The sequence below is a fragment of the Acipenser ruthenus genome, chromosome 5 (assembly GCF_902713425.1).
Source record: "Acipenser ruthenus chromosome 5, fAciRut3.2 maternal haplotype, whole genome shotgun sequence".
Taxonomy (NCBI): domain Eukaryota; kingdom Metazoa; phylum Chordata; class Actinopteri; order Acipenseriformes; family Acipenseridae; genus Acipenser; species Acipenser ruthenus.
This window is the reverse complement of record NC_081193.1, coordinates 44308824-44332062: the sequence shown is the minus strand read 5'-3', so window position 1 is coordinate 44332062 and position 23239 is coordinate 44308824. Positions and strand designations below refer to the sequence as shown.

Genomic DNA, 23239 nt, shown 5'->3' with positions numbered 1-23239 from the left:
CCTCCCATTGTGACGGCGAGACTCGGGTATAATTTTTTTCCCTAAATATATGTATTAGATATCCTGATGGTGTCTGAGCAGCAGATTTGCAACAATTTTATAAGCACTTCTGCCTAGAACCACCGGATGCATCATTTTGACGCGTATTACACTACAGTACATGTTTTTTTGTGTAGCCTACAATAAAATTATTTTAGTATGAAAGCCTAACCCCCACTTCCTTCCTGTGGTCTGGCTGTAATTCAATGAAACTACGTCCGTGTTTTACGTGACAGCTCCTGGATGTAAACAAACCTGGGATTCATTTTTATATATAGACAATGTCACGGAATAGTTTTCGTCAAATCTTGAGATGTTTGCGTTTTGATATGAGAGAAATTAGAAGCATTTGCTCTGGCAACGAGGGTAAGAAGGATATGCCCACACCAATGGAGGTGCTGCTGTTTCCCACAAAAGCACTATGTTGCAGGGTCACACAATTGAAAAGGTAACAATATTATTATTATTATTATTATTATTATTATGCTCCTCCATGGCGTTCATGCTGCCGACAGTCATCACAATCAGTAAATATAGGCTTTTACTATAAATTGTAGATTTGTTCATATGTTTGCTTGTGTATTAGTCGACCCCCCCAACTTCAGGATTGTGTTTTGGGGTTTAAATTTCTCGACTTATACTTCAGCAAATACTGTACTATTTTACTCACATTGTACACCAATGTGTCCAATGCAGCAGCATGATTTATTTTGTGTTAACATACCGTTAGCCTACAGTCTAAAATAAAAAGTGTGCTAAGTGGTGTTCATTTGATTTTACTACTGTATACTGTATAGGCGTACTGTACAGATTTATATATTTTTTCATAATGTAATGTATAGCCTAAAACACATTAGTGTTATTTCAGTGCAATGATTTCAACATTGAAAATACATTGAGCACTATAAATGTATGTGTGTGTGATTTTATTGTATTTTTTTAAACCCGACACCACTTAATGTCAGACAAACTCATCCGGTTTAGCGAGGGGTTACTGTATGGTTATGAAGAGTTTTTTTGTTAGAAACACATTTTTTATTTGGGGGTGAAGGTGGGGGCCCCACTATAGATTAAAATAGGTAAAATGAAGATGGAACAGAATGCATTGTACAGATGACACTTACGTTTAACAAAAACAATGTTATTTTGATTCTTGCACCCTTGCATGTATAGATGTTATCTTTCGGGCACCCTCTGCTGCAGCAAATCACAACTGAACTCCCGCTATTTATTTGAACAATGTCACACAACTCTCGCAATGTATACTGCTAGAGATCTCGCTAAGAAGACGCAACAAATATTTAAATTAGTATATTGCAGCTGTCTTCATTAACATATTTTCTCTTAGTACATACAACAAAATGTTTACTTTCTTAAGTGGTACAACTGAAATTCAAATTGTGTTACGTTTGTGCTGCGACTGGCCCATCTTAGTAAATCTACCCCCTAGTTTAACCTTCATAGTGTTGTACGTGTATTATTGATATTTTAATAATTCAAATGTGTGCTTGTAAGACTTTTTTTTCTATTACATTAATATTATCGTAACGTAATAAATAAATAAATGAATGAATAGCCTACACAAAATCTGGAAGGACAGTTCGAAATGACTAGGGTTCTTGTTCGGAACATGGCATGAACATCTTTAAAACCAATAGGCCATTGAACTCATTCATCCCAAATGACACTGCTTCATGTGACGCCAGGCAGACCGTTTCTAGCAACCTCAACAGCTACTGTCTGTAAAGGTTAGCTCAGAAAAACTCTCCAGTGAGAATAATAGGTGCATCAACTGACTTTTATCGTGGTGCACCTGCTACTACTTGACCGGAAAATATGAATATGCTTATTGGGATAGATCAGAGTTGCTTAAAGCAGTTTATAATGCTCAAAACGTATTGAAAGTGATTTGGGAAGATAGGAAACATCATAGCTGGTCCATTACATTTTACGGGTATTGTCATAACTTATAGGGACGTGATAACGACTCTTTTAATTTGACAGGCAATTGGTAAGCACTAAGTTTGTTGTGGATTTTACTTTTGGTTTATTTTGTGTTGCTCGTCTTATTTGTATAGAGTGCAGTGAAGTGTCTCTGTCTCATTTATAGCTTGGTAAACTGGGTGCCCCAGGTAAAGCACCTTGCAAGCATGTTCATGTTTATACCAAAAGCTTTGCAACACAACTTACCAACAGTATTAGTAGTCATACTGCAGAAAACATACTTTACTATGATCCAGGACATACTGATGTGTTACAGGCTTACAAACCTTTCAACTAAGAAATTCATGAAGCCATTGAAGTAGTTGAGAAATGTGTCTGTTTATAATCTGGTGGAATGAGCTACAGCTCATTCCATGTACCATCAACCACCTATTTTTAGGGTTAATCCAATAACCACAGAAAGGTGTTTGATGCAATCAAAGGTCATTCTCCAGTGCTTTGGTCTAACAAAGTACAGGTATTGGTTGATCAAATCCCTTGTTATAGTTTTACCTCAGAATAAGTGTTTGAAGTTATGGAATATTGATTCATCTAAAATGTCAAAAGTATGTTTTAACATGTGCAAAGCTGTCGTAAAAGGCACATTGCTGAAGTTTCTAAATAGGACACATAGTTTATGTTCAATAAGGTCGCTTGCATCACATTGAATTATACATGTCATTCACCCAGTGGATTCATAACATCTTGGAAGCAAGATATATACCGTATACAAATGTGTACTGTGCACCTTTTTAGGTAACCTAGATATGTAGGCTAAAAATAAGTGAAATACTCAAAACTATTTTTTAATATTCAAAGGTGGACTTTTTTTTTAACCCACGGTGCAAAAAATAAATTGGAACATGTAGGGACAGGGCTAGAGCAAGTAAGAACAACTTATCTAACTTTCTTTTTAATGCACATTTTCTATCAGAACTCCAACTGAAAAGAATCGTGGTGGTCCTTGCTACAGTACAAACTACAGTTAACAGGACACCCAGATTTAGTGCCCAGTGTCGTGATCTCAAATTTGAGATAACCTCTGTCGCTTAGCTAATACTGCTTTTAATATTCAGTGCGAGTGCCTTGGCTAAAAAATATAAATATAGTAAACCTGATAAAAGGTTAATTGGCAGTTATAACGTGACTCCCTAAAATAAACCATTTCCCCATCTGCCTAATTAATAAATTGTGCATCTGCATACTATATGTGACTCTATCACTGTGAGTTTGTGTCAGATAATTTTCTCTGTCCGCATATGAACTCATTTCAATCAAAGACATTTTGAGCAATATAGTCTCATGAGCTGTGGCTTGCCTGTGGAAGGGATTGAGCTAAACTGAAGTCAAAGACACTTTCATATTTTCAGGTTCACATGACATTGCTTTTTTTTGCCTGTTTGTTTTGTTTCTGTAACCTTTAGACTGTAACTCAGAAGCGTGTTGACGCAATTGACGCTCCCTCTTTTTATATTTACACAATGCATGTTGTAGGTGTTGCCATGTAGCAACTGGGTTTTGGTAACGCTTATATAATCTGATAACTATGTAATACATTAAGTGAAACTATAGTTTGTCATAAGAAGTTAGAACTACTTAGGTATAAGAAACTCTTGTGGAAGCTAAAAAAATGTAAACAAAAAAAAAAAGAATCATAATTACCAGTCCAGTCTTTAGTAGCCAGTCTCAATGTTTGATCTTAACAGCTAAGCTGCTTTATCTTGTGTACTTTATGTTAAAAGGCTGTTAGTCACTTATTAGTGAGTTCAAAGCCAGAGGCATTATAATGTTTGGTGCTCATGTTAGTGCTTGTGAAAGGTGAAGTGCAATGGTACTGGCAGCAGTCAGGAATGGTGCTGGCAGGGACCATTAAAGCTTCCTTTAACAGACCTGAATATAGTCCTGGGCTTCCTGGAGCCTTATTTATTGAACAGATTTTCTAACACCATATTCTGTAGCTCTTTTGTATATTTGTTTCTGTGATTTGCTTCTCCAGGGTTAGCAAATAATCCCATGAAATGTTGCTTGCCTTGGTTGGCTGCTGTGTTTCCGGTGTCAATGTAACTTTTAATTACTTCAGATGTTGTGTCCCATTAGGTGATAAAGAGGTGTCTCGCTTGTCATACCTCAGTGGCACAATCCACCTCCCCCCCCCCCCCTCCTCCTGTCAGAAGTGTCAGAAGTCTTAGAGCTTAAGCCCTTCAAGAACAGTTGCATTCGGCATGCTTTCACCACATGCCACATGCACACCGATGAAGAGGCGAAATTACATTTTTAATCAAAGGCTTTATGCTTTACTTGGAGCTAGGCAGCAGATTGTTAGCCTTGTAAGTAGGTCACAAATTGTGTTGAGCAATCGCATTTTGTCCTTAGCCATCTGGCAACATGAATCAATGTCAGCTGGATGAAAATATAACTCTACGAAGGTGACCTTGGTAACAGTATTGGTCCATTGAGCTGGGGCCACAAGAGGGTTACCTGAATATGATAATACTGTATATTGGAAGTGTAAAATTGAAAAGTGAGGTTGAGCATTTGCAAAGTTTGGGGAAATGTACAGCACTTTCCAGTAGGGATTAAAGCATATTCCTTACTAAGGGAAACATATCTCATTTAGGTTAAATAAACAGTTGGCTACATTCTCTGTCAGTCTGAATTATCTGTGGCTTACTGACTTTAAGTTAATAGGCTGTGGCACAGTAAAATACTGTAGGCAAGTTTCTTTGCACATATACACATATACACCAACTTTCAGGAACAGATTATTAACCTGGGATTTGTGGCAGGTGTACTTTTTTGTTTTTGTGTATTTTGTAGATTATTACTTCTGCAGTTTTTTTCTCCCGTTTTTTTTTTTTTATACTGTATGTATGTATTTGTTAAAGATACATTGTCCCATATGGATTTAAAAATAATAATACCTATTTTAGAAGGTTGTCACATCAGTGTTAACAATATGAGATCTGTTGGTGTTTACTGTAAAACATGATGCCAGGATTAATGTATAAACATTTATTCATATCCTATTTAATGTTTTTATAAAAGTATGATAAAGGTACAAAATAAATTCAGTGGACAATAGCCATATTTAAGCCCCTATTTAAGGACAGTCAGGTGGCTCCAAAAGGTTGACTTGCAATGCTGATGATTTTTTTCATGAAGGAATGGACATCTAGCCCATCTAGAATATTACTGTGTACGTGTGTGTTTATAGTATTGCTCTACAAAGCAGCACCCCTTGTTAGTGGCATTTGTGATGAGCTGATGTTAGCAGGTGGTGCTGCTGAAGAATTTTCAAAATTTACATTAGAATGTAATGCATTCCAACTGCTAATCGGCTCTCGCGAGATTGCAACTAATTGGTCTATAATTGTTTGCGTTCCAAAGCAATGTAAAGACACAATGCAGTGCATGCACAGCTCATAAGATTCACAAAACTAGCTTGATTCATCATTGCACCAGCAGGTGCACAGCACCCCTGTACTTCAAGACAGGAGTTGCTCCCGCACCTCCAGCACCCATAGTTCCGACAACCGTGCTAGAAGTCCAATTGTAATTCTTACCATGCCATTGGCATCCTTGTTGTGGTGAAATGTGCACACATCCTGCTTTTAAAATGTGCACACAGCTGCATAGTAAGTGAAAATGAATGATGAGCATGTATTTATACCAAAAAATTAAACATCAGTGGAGAAACAGGGAGAATTCTCTTCAACATGTGTCACTCTTAGAGTACACTGACAAGAGCTTTCAGGTCAGATATTGAGTAAAATTGTTGAGAGAAGCCTAGGTAAAAGCAATTCTTATAAAACACTGATGGTTGTATGCTCTTGGTTTTATTTTCTAAGAATATAGATATGTGTATGTTATAGTTTTATATTTAAATTCACTTATTAAATTATTTATAATCTGTTTATTTCACATTGCTGGTAAACTGTATGTGCTTCCCTTTTTACTTTTAACATCTTTGGATCTGAAGTCATATGCTGACTTTGTGTAGTGGGCAAACAAAATAATGCAACACTGGCAAGTGACAATGAAGTGGTGTATTTTATTATTATTATTATTTTTATTTTTTTTTTAATTCTGTGTAGTGTTGTGCATACACATTTAAACAACTTTTTAAAACGTTTTTAGTCCACTTATATAAAAATGAACGCTAATCCCCTAATCTTTTGGTACCTATGAGTGTGAAGGGCAGGCAAACAGATGGACTTTAACCAGATTCAGAGGGTATAAAGTATATTCCTTAAACCCACCTTAAAATATACATTAAGCAACGCTTAGGATCTTGCAACTCACTAATAAAGAAGGCATAATTTCAAGCATCTTCTTCCAGTTAAAGTAGAAAAGCACTCATTTAAAAAATGTATTTATACACAGAGCATGTATTCAGTGCATTGCTTAACTATGTATAATAATAAAATAATAATAATAATAATAATAATTATAATAATAATAATAGTCAGGCATTTGAACACTGTACATGCTGTATGAATTAAAATAAAATGACTATAGAAATAAAAAAATAATAATAAATCATACTTTCTGTGTGAATTTCTTTAAGATAATTTAAAATGGCAATCCATTCATAATGACTTCCATTGGAATATTATAAAAAACAACAGCTATTAGATTTGCTGTTGTAATTGAAGCATTACAGCTTTGAACTGTACGTGTGCCACAGCTAGTTTACATATGTTACTTAAACCAGAGAGTGCATCAAATGTACGAGGAGGTAAAAGTCTTCCCGTTGGATAAAATCTAGAAATGTAGTTTTTATACACTCAATATGCCCTCCAGTTATCCTGCAGCATTTGTGACAAGTGATTTGGACTTTCCTCTTTATGGTTCTGTATTTTAATAAAAAGTAAGCTATGTGCCATTTCCGCCCTAAACCTGACTGAAACAGAATGAGTCATCCAGTCAATTATATGCTGTCTATGGAAGCCTTGTGACGTTTGTTTATCTAAACTGATTGGAAAATAGATGAAAGATAATGGCAAAGAGAATTCACTTTTTATATTATTTTGTTGAATAAAATAAAAATAAAAAAAAGTTTTTAATTCTGATATTTTTCCATGGGTTTAAGTAGGTTTTAGACATGGTGCCACATTTATAAAGGCTGTTATACCCAAATGCAATGTGTTTCTATGAAAAGAAAATCATATTGTTCTACCTAATGTTGCCTTATGTGCGCTTACCTTCATTTTGATTAATATTCCCATTGTAGATTCAATTTTAGCGTTACATTAATTTTATGTACCTCTCCTCAGAAAATGTAAACAAAATATCCCCATTAAACAGTGCAATGTTGCTTACTCTGACTAATGTCTTGCTGACCACATTTAGTTAATTGATAAATATAATCTATTAACATGTCTATTTTTGAAAGCATTCTTACTTTATAGCATTTTTTCACACCTGCCTAAAACTTTTGCACAGTACTGTATATATATATATATATATATATATATATATATATATATATATATATATATATATGTATGTATGTGTGTGTATATATGTATGTGTGTGTATATATGTATGTGTGTGTATATATATATATATATATATATATATATATATATATATATATATATATATATATATATATGTGTGTGTGTATGTATGTGTTTCATTTATTTATTAAAGAAAGTTATGCAACACCCAATGCCCATGTGTGAAAAAGTAATCGCCCCCTTAGACTCAGTAACTGGTTACGCCACCTTTAGCAGCAATAACTGCAACCAAACGCTTTCTGTAGTCATTTCATTTGTTTCAGGTCCTGCCACAACATCTCAATGGGGTTTAGGTCTGGACTTTGACTAGGCCATTCCAAAACTTTAAATTTATTGTTCTTCAGCCATTCTGATGTAGACTTGCTTGTGTTTCGGAGCATTGTCTTTATATTCGGCAAGGCTGGCCCAAATCAGGCCTGGTTGTTAACCAAAGTACTCAAACAGCTGACCCAAATTATCCCTTTAATTGGATTGAGTTAACTAGGGGGGGCAATAACTTTTTCACATCTGAATATTGCATGTTTGATTTACCTTGCACACCAAACAAATGAAAGAAGCACCAAACTTTGGTGTCATTTTTTTCTCTCAGACTCCCTCTATATACTACTACAACCCACAAAAAAATCTGACCAAATACAATGTGAAAAATGTACAAAAATACAGAAAATCAGACGGGGGCAAATACTTTTTCACGGCAATGGATTTGCATACAAATTTGGATGTTTGGTCTCGTGGGTTGGATCTCTTGACGTGTAACATTTCATTCTGTGTGGATCCGGATAGTGATTTTTTTTTTTTTTAATCAGTTATCTCTAGCACCCAAGATGTTTAGAATTTGTGTCAGGGTACAAAGGAACTGGCCCAGAATAATGCCTTTCGCTGGTTTGGTGAAAAAATATTAATCTGTTCATGAGTTATATGGATTTGAAATTTTGGGTTCTGGGCAGTACAGTTCTTAAAGTTAGATGTTTGAGCACAAAAGATGAATTGACCTCACAACAAAAGATTCATTTTCATAGAGTTCAATCTTTCATCAGAAAAAATCTTTGTTCGTGAGATGGCCATCTTGTTTTCAGTTTTAAAAAAATAAATACAAATCGGAACTGCCTTAAAATCATATATCTAGTAAACCATGACATCTCTTTGTAATTGAGACTCAATAAGACTGACTGTAACATTATTGTTTCTTTTTGTGAGTGTGAAATTTGTATATTTTATCTTTTTAAATCTTTTTTCATCACTCGTCTCACAAACTCGTCTCACAAACAAGCAAATCACGGAAGAAGAAGTAATCTGACGAAATTCTATTGTCACGAGATAGGGATCTTTCGTGAGCTTCTGCCGTTCTCGCTAACCAATAACTATTCTGACTAAAGAAGAAATTGGAATTGAATTTATTTTGCCGTGAGAGGGATCTTTTTTCAAGAGGTTCTGTTATTCTCACGGAAAAATTATTTGGACAGCCGCCACCGGCTGTCCAAATAACCAAAGTTATAAAAGAAAAAAAAGGGAGGGTGTGATATACCATACAGAGCATTGTCGTGATTGAAGTTCTGCATTGGTGATGACCTCATAATCGAAAAGAATAGAAAAAAAAACAGTCAAATCACCAAAGACAATATTTACCCACTAGATGCTTTCAAAACAAGCCAAGAGATCTAACCCATGAGACCAAACCACAAACTGCACTGCTGATGTAACCTTTGGCATTGGGGTTAGGGCGCTTGTTTGTGGTGCGCCTCCACCCTGTTACATTGGTGCCATGGCCCAGATCTCATAAATTGGCTGCTGCTGATCGCCGAGGTTAAACGGGAGGCGAGTGTAACGGGCAGTGTTGTGTGATACACTGCCATTATGAATTCTGTCCTGTCCCCTGTCGATGAGATGACATGAGGTTAAAAGCTCTAAAACCACAAATGTAGATGAGCCCAGCTCTTTTGCACTGTGGTTAAGACACTCGCTTGTGGTGCACCGGTTTGCGTCCAGCCTCCACCCTGTTACATTGCTACCGTTGTGCAGTTATGACATTTTTACATACATATTTATATTAAAGTAATGACAACAAGAATTGATATTGAACTGAATCTGTAAAAATAATTACAATAAGCTATGATAAAAAGACAAACCTTTCTAGCAGATGCTTACATAATGATGGATGGATTTGAAGTAAATCACAATGCGTAAAAAAAAGAATTCTATTTTTCTAACAAGCTTGTACTTACTATCTTACAAGTAAAATTGAATCTCACACATTATTACATACACCCATTATGTAACAAGGGTAACATCTCAAAATAGAAACTTGGAGCAAAGAAAGAAATGATTTCATGCAAAGGGTAAATAAAAGGAGGAAGGCTATCAAAGGTTCAAGTGTTGCTTGAGAAATTGAGCTTAATGGATGTGAAAGTAAGAAAAGTTAGATTAATTAAATGGCCTTATGTTATTTGCAAGACATTTTTAAAATGTCTAATGTTGTAATAAGCCGCCATCGAGCTGCCATGATTAGGTGCATTAAGAAGAAAAATTGATATATTAGACAGGAGTCATGACATGAGCTGGCACTCACTTCTGTAAGATTTTAAGTGCCTTGTGAAGAGGCTTCACACCACTGGAAAAAATGGCACATTACTGGAATATCTTTTTTTTTTTTTCCAAAGGAGACACTGAGGCAATGTTAGTGCATCCAGTCTTTTCAATGGTGTAAAATATTCTTGACGTTGTTACTATCATATTTTTATTAAAGCTGTGAAGTCAGATCCTTTGCTGTTTGTATTATTAGAATGGTGCCAATTTTGATCTGCCAACAGAGTAAGAAAACACATTTCCCTGGACAAAGAGTATTTTAACTGAGGATTTTAAAAAAGGATCAAACAGTTGCTTAAATTGGTGTTGAATGTTAATGATCATTTTACTTTTTTTGTCACTGGAATTTATTAGTATCTGTTTATTAGCATTCAGAGCAGCAGACCTGTTTTGACATATATTGCCGGAATAAAAATCAAAGCGTTATCTACCAAAGAGTTTATTATTCGTGCAACACACATGTGGAAGAATCCTTCAGATTCCCACATCAAGATTAATGATGGTGCCGCAGCTCTCAGTGGATGGCAATTAAGGACAAAAAAAGTGAAAGAAATGGAAATAGACGAAAATAATGATTTCCCTGTCTTACTGCGGACATGTCAACCTGGATTTCCCATTATCATGTCCTAAAACCTTGTGCCGGAAATTGAGCACTATGTTCATAGAAATAAATAGCATTTTATGAGTGGTATGGGAGAAGAAATCTGAAATGAAAATATTGAGCCTAATAATCAAAAGGTGGGGCACATCAGTTCCCCACCTGGATCCTTAATATGCCAATATGCTGCCCCCAAGGTAACCAGATTACAGCAAAAGTTAATAAAGCAATACAAAATAAATAGGCTTATGACGACCAGAACAATTTGTCTAAATAATGGACAAATTAATTAAGTGAAAGATCTTTACTGGGAGAAATGGTCTAACCTGCAAGAGCAATACATCATTGGGCCATTTTTAGCTTTGCTTTTTGTAAGCTTTGGGGTTTGTGATATTTCTGTTGTCCCTAAAGATTCGCTGCACATTTTAGGCAGGGTTTCTGGCTGTCTAAAAACATTAATTTCAGTTAATGCCCTCCCTGTTAAAACACTGTTAGAGTGCTCATTTCAACCAGAAGTAATGTAGGGCAGATTAGCGTTACAAAGCAAAAGGTAGTATAGAATTCAGACCAGCTGGTTTTGTATTATATTCAGTTACAGATTCAAACTTTATAAACTACAAGAACTGCTGCATGCAATAAAGTTGAATTCTGGTTCACTGCAAGTCATGAAGGTACACGTGTACATCTGCCTTTTGTCTCTCCACTGCTGGGGATCTCTGACATAATTCACTTCTTGTGCTTTTCTTTAATTACCGTATTCCTCTGAGATTGGATCTTGTAGTTAAACAGTGAAATTAAACAATTAATGGGTCTTCGAAAGAATTAATACAATTACATAATTTTTAATCAGAGGGAGCCAGTGTTTGAAAAATTATTTGACTTAGTGCCTATAATAATAGAACATCTATTATTTGACTTACTGCCTATAATAAGCAAGCAATGCTGTTTTGTTTCTGTGTACTATTTTTACAGATAAGGGCCAAATACTACTTTTCCTTTAGAATGATCTGCAGTACATTCTTCTTGTCTATGACTTTTGATGTTGAGCATGTGAAGGTTCTTTGAACTTTGACTTTCCATGTGTTTATAATTGTATGTATTTCATTAAAGTGTGTTTGATCAAATCAACCTGTCATGGTATTATGAGAGTTCTAATAATTAGGGATGTATTAAGATGTATCATAAGATGTATTATATTCAGTTACAGTACTAAAGTTTGAATTTATGACACTACGAGTCACTGCCCTTGACAAAAAAGTCTCAATTCGAAAATTGATTTCCTTGACCTTATTGGTCAATATGAGGTCCTGAATCTCTGGTAAAGGACCATGAATGTTATCGTTCAAACTGTGTTTAATCACTCTGCCAGAAAATGCATGAATACAGATCTTTGTTCTAGTATATGCCCTCTAAATGTTGTCTGTCAATATAACTAAGTCTGCTTCCTCGCGGTCCTATACGTTCAATGTATCTTTTTAAATTTAGAATAGCACGAGAATTGTATTTGCTGTCAGCGTCAATACAGTAACCACAACAGGCATAGCAACAAGTCTTCGGTTTGATTGACAAGTTGAAAAAATCAAACAACTGGATGCGGACTGATAACTTTCAGCAACATTATTTCAGCATACCAGAGTAACAACACAGGCACGTGCACTCTTCTCTAGCAAAGTGAATAAACTTTATAAACACAATGTGAACAAGTTACTGAACAAATAGCATGATCAGCATAAACACATGTAGGCTACAAAATATTTTATGTCTAAAACATTTTTTTTTCACTAATACATTTTAGGACCTAATTGTAAATACTGAAAGTTATTTTTACGAGTGAGGACAGCTGAATAAGCCCCAGAAGGGGTACAAGTAGGTATGATTGAAATAACCTCCATACACTATGAAGTTCAGAGAATTAGATTATTATTTTTTTAATGTGCCATAATTTGGAAAGTGATTCATCCAGTTATTCTGTCATTAGAATACAAGCTACATTCTAATGAGATCTGGCAAATTATATATATATATATATATATATATATATATAAAAAAATGCAGCAGCACCGAATAGCCATGCTGGATCTTCCATTACTTAGTATATAGTATTTGATTTTTAATAAAAGGAAACATTTTTGCCAGGAATTTAAATGTATTTTCAGTGAAACCTGATTTTAATGTCACCAAAAGAACTGAACTTATATGGCTTCTCATTCAAGGTGCCTCTATAATTGAGTTCAGGTGACTGTGTAAAGGTTGCATGTACTTTATACTGTATATGATCAATTAATGGTAAAATCATAATAAAATCCACTCTTATATAAACACACAATTATTCATGTATTGTAAGGTGTCTTTGAAATATTTGGTTAGATTCTCAAAGCTATTTACTCCAAATTGCTATTAGTGTTTATTTTCTGTAATGAAAAAAAAAACAACAATTACAATTCTTAAAAAAAAAAAAAAAAAAAAAAAAAAAACATTTTTTAATACTTACACTACAAGCACTTAATGAAATGGTTGAGATGTTTATTTCTGGTTTATTAACTTTATTGTTTGCATTTTTCTTTCATGAAGAAAATGTACTGATATCGATTTGGAGAATCTAGCCCTATGATGTCATTTTGTAGCTGCAGGCATTTAGTTTGACAGTTAACAGCATGAATAGTGCATGTAATGTATTTAACCCAAAACAAGACCTTCTTTTGCTTATAACAATTATCTCTGTCTCCAGCAGCTGGATTTGTCAAGAAGGCAAGGCTTGCCAATTTATCTTAGTTAGAGAAAAATCCACAAAACCACCATTCAATTCAGCAAAATTGCCAAATTGTAGCCGAAAAAAAAAGGCCAATGATCAAATGGACATGTAACGTAATCCATTTGAAAAGCAGTATATTTAAAAATACTGTCATCCGGGATCATTAGTTTTAAAAGTGCATTTGCTGCGTCATGAACCAAAAAAATGTTTTTAATTCTTAACTTCCATTGTCAATTGACTAGTCTACAGTAACGCACATTTAGTGATACTAAAAGAAACTCATAAAATGTTATGACATATGTTTCTTTGTCTTCATTTCGTATAATTGTAAATGCTTCTTTTAGTATTACATATACAGTACCACCATGTTTTGTACTTATGGTATGTAACCTTTGAATAAATATGGATGATGGCGGGTTTTTTAAGCCTGTTGGATCACCAGCAGTGCATGTTGCATTTACTGCAGAGTTCTAGTAAACAAGCAGATGGAGGAATTACAGAAGAAATGTGTTTTAATGATGTTCATGGCAAAATAATCATGTTAAACTTAAAAGAGAAAGACATGTTGTAGTACATCATCATTTCAAACTAAGGACCAGCTTTGTTTTGTTTCTGTTTACAGCTGCAGAATGAGCTTGATCAGGAGTACCAAGATAAATTCAAAAGACTTCCCGCGGAAATCCAGGAGTTTGTACAAGAAGCCATGAAAGGGAAATTCACTGAAGAAGGAGACCACAGCACTGCATCTTCCTCCTTGGTGTCAGAAAGTGGAAAAACTAACCACAAGCCTCTACATCCCGAGGATGATTTAGAGGATGAAAATCCAGATAAAGTGTTTGATACTCCACTTTAGGCAGCTCTGCTGTGTTTTAGCTATATTTCTTTGTGCCAGGGTCAGCCACTCACACACCCTGCCCATACAGAGCAAGGGCTTGTATCTGTCAACTTCTAAATGCAGGAAACTACATTTCTTGAATCGTTTCTTGGAAAGGAAGCTTTTCTTTCGTGCTGTGGTCTGTTGTGATTGTAATGTATTTTTATTATGGGTCACAGTGCCAGTGTTTTGGACCTAAACACATGCTAACAGTTATAATTACATACGTAATCATTATAAAACACCTGGAATGTTTAATGGTGTTCTAAGGGTGAATCAAGGTTTATTGTATGTGATCATTTTCTTAAAGTGCCAGGCAAAACTAAACTTTCAGACCATACATTGCATATACAAGCATGACTATCAAGCCTTTCTTTAGTTATATTTAACACAGTTTACCAGAAGCATCTTCACTGTACATTTGCACTGAACAAATGGAGATTATTTGCTTTTGTCTGCAAGCACAGGCGACTTGCTGTTATGATTGTGTTCTCAGTACATACAGGTAGGGATATCTGCTGAAATGTGTCTTGTTATTTGCTTTATACAATATTTAAGAGACTTGCAGACATGTTTTATTTCATTATTCTTTAGCAAAACCATTCTTTAGGAAAATGTATTTTGCATAGTCATGCCATTAATCTGTTTAATTGTGGACAGTTTGGTTCAGTTAATGAAAAAAATGTTACAGAGATGCATTATAATGTGGTATACTATGTGTTACTGTACACTTGTAAAGGTTTTATATATAGTGGATACTGTGATGTTACATTAATATAGATGTAAATGTATTTCAGTTTGTTACATAAAAAAATACCTTCATAAATACTTGATTTTGAAACAGAAATCACATGTTGTACAGCTACTTCCATTTTTCTTGCACAATTTCATCGCTTTGCATTGATAACAAACATTTCAGTGGTCCTGAAACAGGAATGAAGATGGTTTAACAGATTCCAGTGCTCTGTCAAAACATAAATATTCTAGTTTCACCTTGGTTAAGTGTACAAAACTGAATGTATCCCCAACCCCCACAGCTGAATAAAATACAAGTGGATGTTTCATATTAATATCATTAATGTTAAAGTGTGGCCATTTTTTTTCTGAAGACAAAAGCATTCTGAAGCTTGATTTTTAAAACACTGTTCTGTCTAGAATATCCTGATTAAGATACAGTGAATACATTAGTTTTAATGGATTACAGTGAATGTTGTTGCTTTGTGTATTTTTTAAATTTTAATTCCTCTGAAAATAGGTTTAATTTGCACTGGTTAAAAAAATCAATATGTAATGCTGCGTCTTGTAAACAGATATCTTAAAATAATATTATTTTGAATGTTCTGATTACAGCTTTGCAGATGTGGTCAATGGGTAATTTACTACAGAAATCACAATTAATTTTTTTGCAGCTTTAGTAAATCCAGCTATTTTACTATTTATGTTTGCTGTATTCCTTTTTTTTTTTTTTTTTAACAAATTACAGTGCCATGTTCTGCCATTATTAATAAAACTAGTTCTTAGTGTTTTATTGCATTTTGAGGTGTTTGTACCACTGCAGTTAAGAAAATATATTTTATTATTTTAATATTACTTGAATTAGATTTAAAGAGTTTATTTAATTAAACAATAAGGGTCTTTATGGTGTGGAAGTCTTGTGCCTTTTATGTGTTTGCCTTGTTAGGTGTTGAATGTATGAAATGCAGTACTGTGTACATCTCTATTGTATTATAATAAGCTTTCTGTATTTACTGTAACTAGATTGTATGTGCACTTTTAATACCTTCCCACTACTGAGAGAAGCTTGAGGGCAGCAGTATTCTCAAAAGATTTATCTCATGAAATGCCGGACATTTTTTATCAATATATTTCACACGTTCCATTGACTATAATAAATGTATTATGAAATTAAAGGGACCTTGCTTGTGTTTCTTTGAAATGAATATTATTCTTGTAAATTGTATGGAGATGTCTGTGAGTGTTGTCTTACTTTGTGATATGCCTTTCAAGCTCATAATATATCATATATATATATATATATATATATATATATATATATATATATATATATATATATATATATATATATAAAATTTGGTTCTTAACAATTATGGTTTGTTCAAAATGCATTATTAACACGTTTTTGTAAAAATTCTATGCAATTTTGTGGCATGATGTTTCTTCCACTTGTATTTATATGTGCTTTCATCATTATTCCAATAAAAAAATCAATAAAAAAGAGTTTAACCCACACTGTTGCCTGTTTTGAGTACACCAAAACACTGCTCCTCAAAGACAAATAAGGAATACTAGACTGGCATCAACCTCGGTCTTGCTATTATATATTATACTGTGTATTATCAACAGTCATTCATCATATAGTGGCTCAAACAAAATGTAACACACTCAGCAAAACTCGTGTTTTGTCCTGGGTAGTGTTCCTTATTTTTCTTTCAATGACCCCTCAATGTTTTTAGCACATGAAAAATGCACTACAATTATGGAGTGGGCACTTGACACACGTCATATTAAAAAAAATCAGTAAAATTGAACGGCAATCACACTAATCAAAACATACAGAATTTACAGTTAAAATATCATTTGAAGCTAATTATAAAATAGCAACGTTAGTCATATACTGTACACTCCCTGCCACAGCTGTAAATACATGACAGAGTAACTCACCATGTCTTAACATCCTCAGTCTGTGTGTGATGCACTCTATGTGTATATAAACAGGTTCCTTCTTGTATCTCCTGATCTCCTGATATATTCTGATATACTCAATAACTTGTAGTAAAGCATATTTTTAGTTTCATCATCATTTTATTATCTGTCCTCTAGATATACTGTACTGTATGTAAACAGTGTGACATACATACATCTTGATATTAAAAATAGGACACATTCTATAATTTACTAACATTTAAAAACAAAAGACTCACAAGCAGTGTTCAAGATTTTGACCCTTCTATATCTATTTAATAAACGTATGTGTTTTGTCAGAAAAACGCCTTCAGTTTTAGTGTGTATTTATAGGATGCCCAAAGAGTATGGTACATTGTATGTAAATATCTGAATACTGTACCGAATACCACTTAGTCACTTAGTTATACCCTAAAATTAAGTGACACAGAACTAATCTGTTGTTACTTTCAGCTGAAGAAACACAAGACATTGACACATGTTTATTTGTGAGCCAAACAGACACACCATCAGCAGGCAGTTTTATCATCTGTATGCACTGGTATAATTCAGGAAGCAATACAGACATTGAAAGGAGCATTACAGGTTTTTTTCCATATACTGTATTTTTTAAAAAAAAGCATGTGTAACTTGCTCTGTTTAGCTGCAATTGTGATTGTGTACTTTACTAGAGCAGACAGTATCTCTAAATTACATTTCAAGTTGTTAAATATGGCTACATAAAGATGCCTTTCTATGGTGCAAAATGGTACGATTGATTGTAAATTTGGAATGATTCTCAATTGTTTTCCCAATCAGAAAAAAAAGCGTTCTGTATTCCATTGGAGAACAAACTGGGGTGTGCACAAAGCTAAACCAAGAACCTTACCAATTTTTTTTTTTTTTTTTTTTACCAAATTCAACCAGCAATTAATATTTGTATTTTTTTTTTGTAATAATTGTACTTTTCTTCTTAATGATTACCAATTCAGTTGAAAAAAAAATCATAGGATCATTTGGACTGGGTTTGATCCTATTTAACAGAAAAAAATGTAGACGACAGCTATGGTAAATAAGGTGATAAAAGCACGGCCTCTGGTAGCGCAGGATGAGTCATACAGCTTGGACGGTGCCAGTTCGTGTCCGGGCTGTGAAAAGAGGCTGACCTTTCCTGCGGACTCTGAAGGGGGTGTCACATTGGCTTTGACGCTCCCAGGGTGGGGGATGAGAAACTGGCAGGGATTGCTTCTCCTCATCGCGCAACAGCGAACCCTACTGGCCAGACAAAAGCACATTCAGTGATCTCTGTTCTGCTCTGGATTGCTTGGCATAAAAGCAATTCTGGTTTAAAGCTTGTGAGATTGGTGGACGCTCACATGCCCTCAGAACGTCTGTGCTGTGCGGGGACTCACTGCAATGAGGAGAAAAAACATAATTGGACATTCCAAATTGGGAGGGGAAAAAAATTATAATAATAATTGGTCACTCTGAATTTATTTAAAAATGTTTTTAAATAAAACACATGTTCTACAAAGATGTAAAGCTGTATTTTTAATTAGTATTTTATTTGTTGTGTTGTTACTATTTTACAATTGTGGTACAACTGATTAAACATTAGTTCCAGTTTCAAGATTCTGAGGGCATCTACCATGTCACCGGGTAGGAGCCAGGCTACTTATAGAGACGTCACCTGACTTCTCGGAGAGCCGCCCACCATTAGGACCAAGCCACGGCAGAACCTGAAAGGAAGAAAGAAAGTGGAACTCTGGCTCGTTGAGAGCTAACCCTCGATGAGGTGAATTATAGACTTCCAAAGCTGGGGCGGAGAGGCACCCCCAGAGAACCTGAAACGAGAAGATTGTCCCGTGTTACAAAGGAAGAGCTCCTTCTGCAAAGTTACTTAGAATAAGCTTAGATCCTCGGATTGCGAGGGGAGTGATAGCGTATGAGATGCTAAAAGGTTGGGTTTGGCCGGGGGTCCCCTCTGACTCACTGAGAGAACCTCCCTTGTGTAGGTAAAGGAAGCGCAGCTTGCATAAAGGTCCAGAATAGCTAACCAGAATAGCTAAGTGACCCTAACTCACTAAGCTAAAGAGTCCTACGATTACTGACAAACAAAAGAACCACCAATGCATATACAAACAAAAAAAGAAAGAAAACATATAACAGAACAAAGAAGGTTAGTAATTGGATCCTTACTGACTATGTGAAGACCCTCCGCTCAGTGGAAAGGGAACAAAAAACCTTTCTTTTTAGGGGGAAACCTTTAGTGGCCCTGGCGGAACAGTCGTCCCCACTCCAGACATACTAGCAATAGACCGATGTGCAGAAGATATCTCAGATGGGGAAGAACATATGTATGATTCAACTGCTGATGAGGTCCAGCGCACCATATTTTTAATTAGATGCTGGTCAATCTTTGCTATTGCTGCTGATGTGGCTGACCCGATTCTGAATGAATGAGGAGTATATAATTGAGGGGAAAGTCCTGCTCTGGAAACCAATGAAGACAGATGAGATGTGAACCAATGTCTGGATATAACAATCCGGCTTGAATCGACGAATAGTGGGTCAGAATTTGAAATAGGTTTGCGTTCTGTGATATATTTCTGCATGGAAGCATATGGGCATAGAGGAGTGTCAATTTTTAATAGCTGAATAAATTGACCTTGCCGAAGCTGATCCGTTTTGGAAATGCGCAAGAGGATAAAGTGAGAATCTAGGATGGGCGTGAGATCACTGCAGTGAATACCCAGCATAGGAAAGCTGACAATAGAAGTAACTGTATATTCTGAGCATCTTAAAAAAAATCTAAAAATGCAGTTAAACATATAGTTTCCATTGTTAGGTCATCAAATGTAAATAGGTGGTCCAGTCAGTGGAATAAGAGGATCTGGTGGAAGGAGCGAGTGCTGCAGCCATGTATGCTTGCGCTGTATTGAGTAGTCCGCTGATAGCTGGATTTAGTTGAAAATGAAGGACCAGACGGTGAAATCTGGAAATCTTCAATTATGCTGTGCCAGATCTGTGGAGATATGGAGTGACGGCGGGCAGTGGTTGAGGCGGCGGAACCATATGCTGTTGCAGATGCAAGGTTGTAGACCGGAGGTTGTTCTTTATGAGCTTGTTGAAAGTCCAGTCCTTAAAGTACAGCTTGGACCGGTGAGGATTAACTCCTTGAATGGCAGGTAGTGGTATGGTATCCTGCTCGGGGGGCACTTGTTCGGAGAGATGCCTGATAGAGGGAAGAGTGGTGGGGTGATCGGTTGCTGGATTGACACTGTCAGAGAATGGTCTGATACAGACATGAAGTTATCCTCGAAACCCTCTGAATCCGAGGAAGAGATGTGCGGTAAGTAAGCCATACTTGATTGTTCTTTAACTTTACGCTGAAAGAAATTAGCTGGGGTCTTGCAATTCGCTTAGGTTCAGAACCAAATCGGAAAAAAACGCAAGATGGAAGTATAGGGTGTGACTAATGGTTTAAATAGGAAGTAGATTTGATTGATGATAGGAGATCAAAGGATAGGGAGGAGTCTAGCTCCTGCCCCTGATCCAGACTTAATAGGTTAACATAGGAAATGATCAATCCATTGTGAACCTGATATGTACACTGAAGCCTTCCATGACTGCCTTGAATGTGACTTCTCAAAGCAAGGCATCCTTGTCAGCAGGAATGTAAACAAATGCATAAAAAGGGCTACATAATAGGCTTTTATATACCAGAAGTTGGGATAGACTTGAGCTGCCAACTGGCTGTGGTTCACACCCCTCTTGCAACTTAGTTTTAACTGTGGTCAGAAACAGACTATCAAAGATGATGGTGGCTTGCCAGTCTGAATCATAACAGAAGGGCAAAGAGAGAGAAAGCAACAAACAGCAGAAGGGATGAGGAACTATTGCAACTTGCCAGGAAACACAAGCTGTTGTGACTAGAGTTTATCCGGCAGCCAAGACTACTGATACTCACACCATATGTAACAAGTGAAGAATAATGGCAAATGGTCTACCAAGTATGACTGCAGTGCAGGCACATCCAAGGAAGGTTTGTCTAAAAAAAATCTAAAACAAAATAAACTTTTGGACATAATGTACTATAATAACACACAATAAAAAGGTCCCTCTTTGGTTTTGGACTTCAGACATACAATATTAAGCGATAAAAAGGAGCCTGATATATAACATATGCAAAAAATATATAGTGGAAAATGGCCAGTGACTTATACAGTCTTGGTAAAAAAAATCCACCTTGTATGCTATATACTGTACATGATTTTCATGTTACATATGCTGGCAGAAAACACCTTATTCTAGTCTTATGCACATCACATAATGACAAAAGATAAAAAAAGGGGTTTAACTTAACAATTGGGTAATAACTTAATGCCTGTGTTAAGACAACAAACAATACAAAAGATTACACTTTACCCTTTCGTTTCACGCTTCTTTGATATCATTTCTATTTCTCAAATTAAATGTGTTGTATATTAACTTGCACTAAATAGCTGTAATTATTTTAACTGAAAATTAGCAGAGCTATAAAATTGTCTAATAACAATAAATCCTACTTGTTAAACAAACTAGTTATAGCACTGTAGGAAAAAAAATCTTATAGGTAATTGTTAAAATCTGCTTGCTGGGTGAATTAGATACAGTAAGTGGTAGGTTTTCCAACAAACACATTTTTTATTTGCAGTAATACAGGTTTGTTGTGGGGGGCCTGTTAAACCAGCCACTAGAGGGTGGTGCTATATACCTTAAACCCATTTAAATCTCACAAGAAGTGCAAAGCCTATACTCTTTCATCATTTAAGTGACCGACTATTGGTCAGTTTCACTTCAAACAGAGGTGAGACTTGAATTATCTACATTACAGTTGATCAGATAACATTTCCAAAAAGAAGCTTCACAATAAATAAAAAAAAAAAATGTATTGAGATATACAGCATATATAAAGAATAGAGATACTAATGAAAATCTGCATTTGACACTGGAGCATGTTATTTTGTGTTTTTTTTTTTTTTTAGCTATTTCCAAAACATGCATCTTTTATTCTTCTTTGGAGCTTGATTAAAAGGCTGTTGTCCAAATTATGTTACGTTCAGGTTAGCTGCATATAAAAAAATGAAGGTTAAACTTTATAAATTGTTATGGAAATGCTCAAAATAACCTTCAGTTTTAACAGGACTAAAAATTGACAAGTGCCTTAGAGAGAATCGCATGCTTTACCCTCTTCTTTTTTCAGAACCACAGGTTCTCCTCAAGCGTTGGAAGCGTAGGAAATTAATTAGTTAGGTAACTCATTGCAAAAATGAGGAGATAGGCTCCGCCGTAGGCAGGTTTGAGATTTGTAGTGTTCCTTTTATACCTGTATGACCGTGTGTGGTGATGCACAGATTAAAAACCCTATAGAAAACATGCCTGAAAGTGCACAGACTGGTGTCATTGTTGCTTTGTAAAGACATGTTATGACATGCTTTTCACAGCAACAGTATAGCTAATGTACCATTTTAAAAGGCACAGCAAGAGTAATACAACAAGCTAATCTGAACATATATTATTCACTTGGAATTTTAAAAGTACATATTGTGCCAAACAAACAAAGCATTGATTCTGATGAGGAAAAAGATCTGTGGTACTCACTTGTGACTCTTTAACTACATTTCAGTGCAGAAACTTGTTACAACCAGGTCCTTAATTACTTAAATGCATACCTATGTTTAAATAAACTACTGACCTAGCTGGAACAAGACTTTGGACCACTTAGATCAATAATTAACACTAGAACAACCGTGTTTATACGCAATACCTAGAACAACCATGAGCGGTCAATTTGAATATATTACATAACGTGCAACCTCAAAAAATTGTAAATAAATGTAATAAACAAATATTTGAAAATAAATACAAAAATGTACATACAAAACTGTACAACTGAAACGATGTAAATCAGTATTAAAAAATTAAAATAAATGGGTTTATATTGCCTACATAACAAAGTGCATATACGCTATGTGTTTATACACAAACATACTATAATCGAAATTACATGAATAAATAAACATTTGAACAGAATGGGCTTTATTTACAATCGTTTACAAAGTCTAAGGGTTGGCACAAATCACACTGATCCTGTACTTTTCTACATATGCAATGCACTTACCGTAGGCTGTCTATGCACATTTGGTACAGCTATCAACAGTAAC

General features: G+C 35.2%; 1 protein-coding gene and 1 long non-coding RNA gene across 3 annotated transcripts in view; one reads left to right on the top strand and one right to left on the bottom strand.

The window, feature by feature from the left end:
- The window catches only part of LOC117402733 (1-phosphatidylinositol 4,5-bisphosphate phosphodiesterase beta-1-like), a 310538-nt gene extending 294180 nt beyond the window's left edge, over positions 1–16358 (top strand). The window contains exon 33 of one of the 2 annotated variants that reach the window (XM_059024263.1): positions 14100–16358. In XM_059024263.1, the coding sequence (XP_058880246.1) occupies positions 14100–14330 (231 nt within the window). In that variant the 3' untranslated portion in view covers positions 14331–16358. The remainder of the gene's footprint in view (positions 1–14099) is intronic. The other variant, XM_059024264.1, reaches the window with a different exon arrangement.
- A 1164-nt stretch (positions 16359–17522) lies between these two features.
- Positions 17523–22742, bottom strand: LOC117402425 (uncharacterized). The gene is made up of 3 exons (XR_004544459.3): positions 22677–22742; positions 18724–18877; positions 17523–18305 (listed from the first exon to the last, which is right to left on the bottom strand). It is a non-coding gene; the product is annotated as an uncharacterized LOC117402425 (long non-coding RNA).
- Positions 22743–23239: the final 497 nt, after the last annotated feature.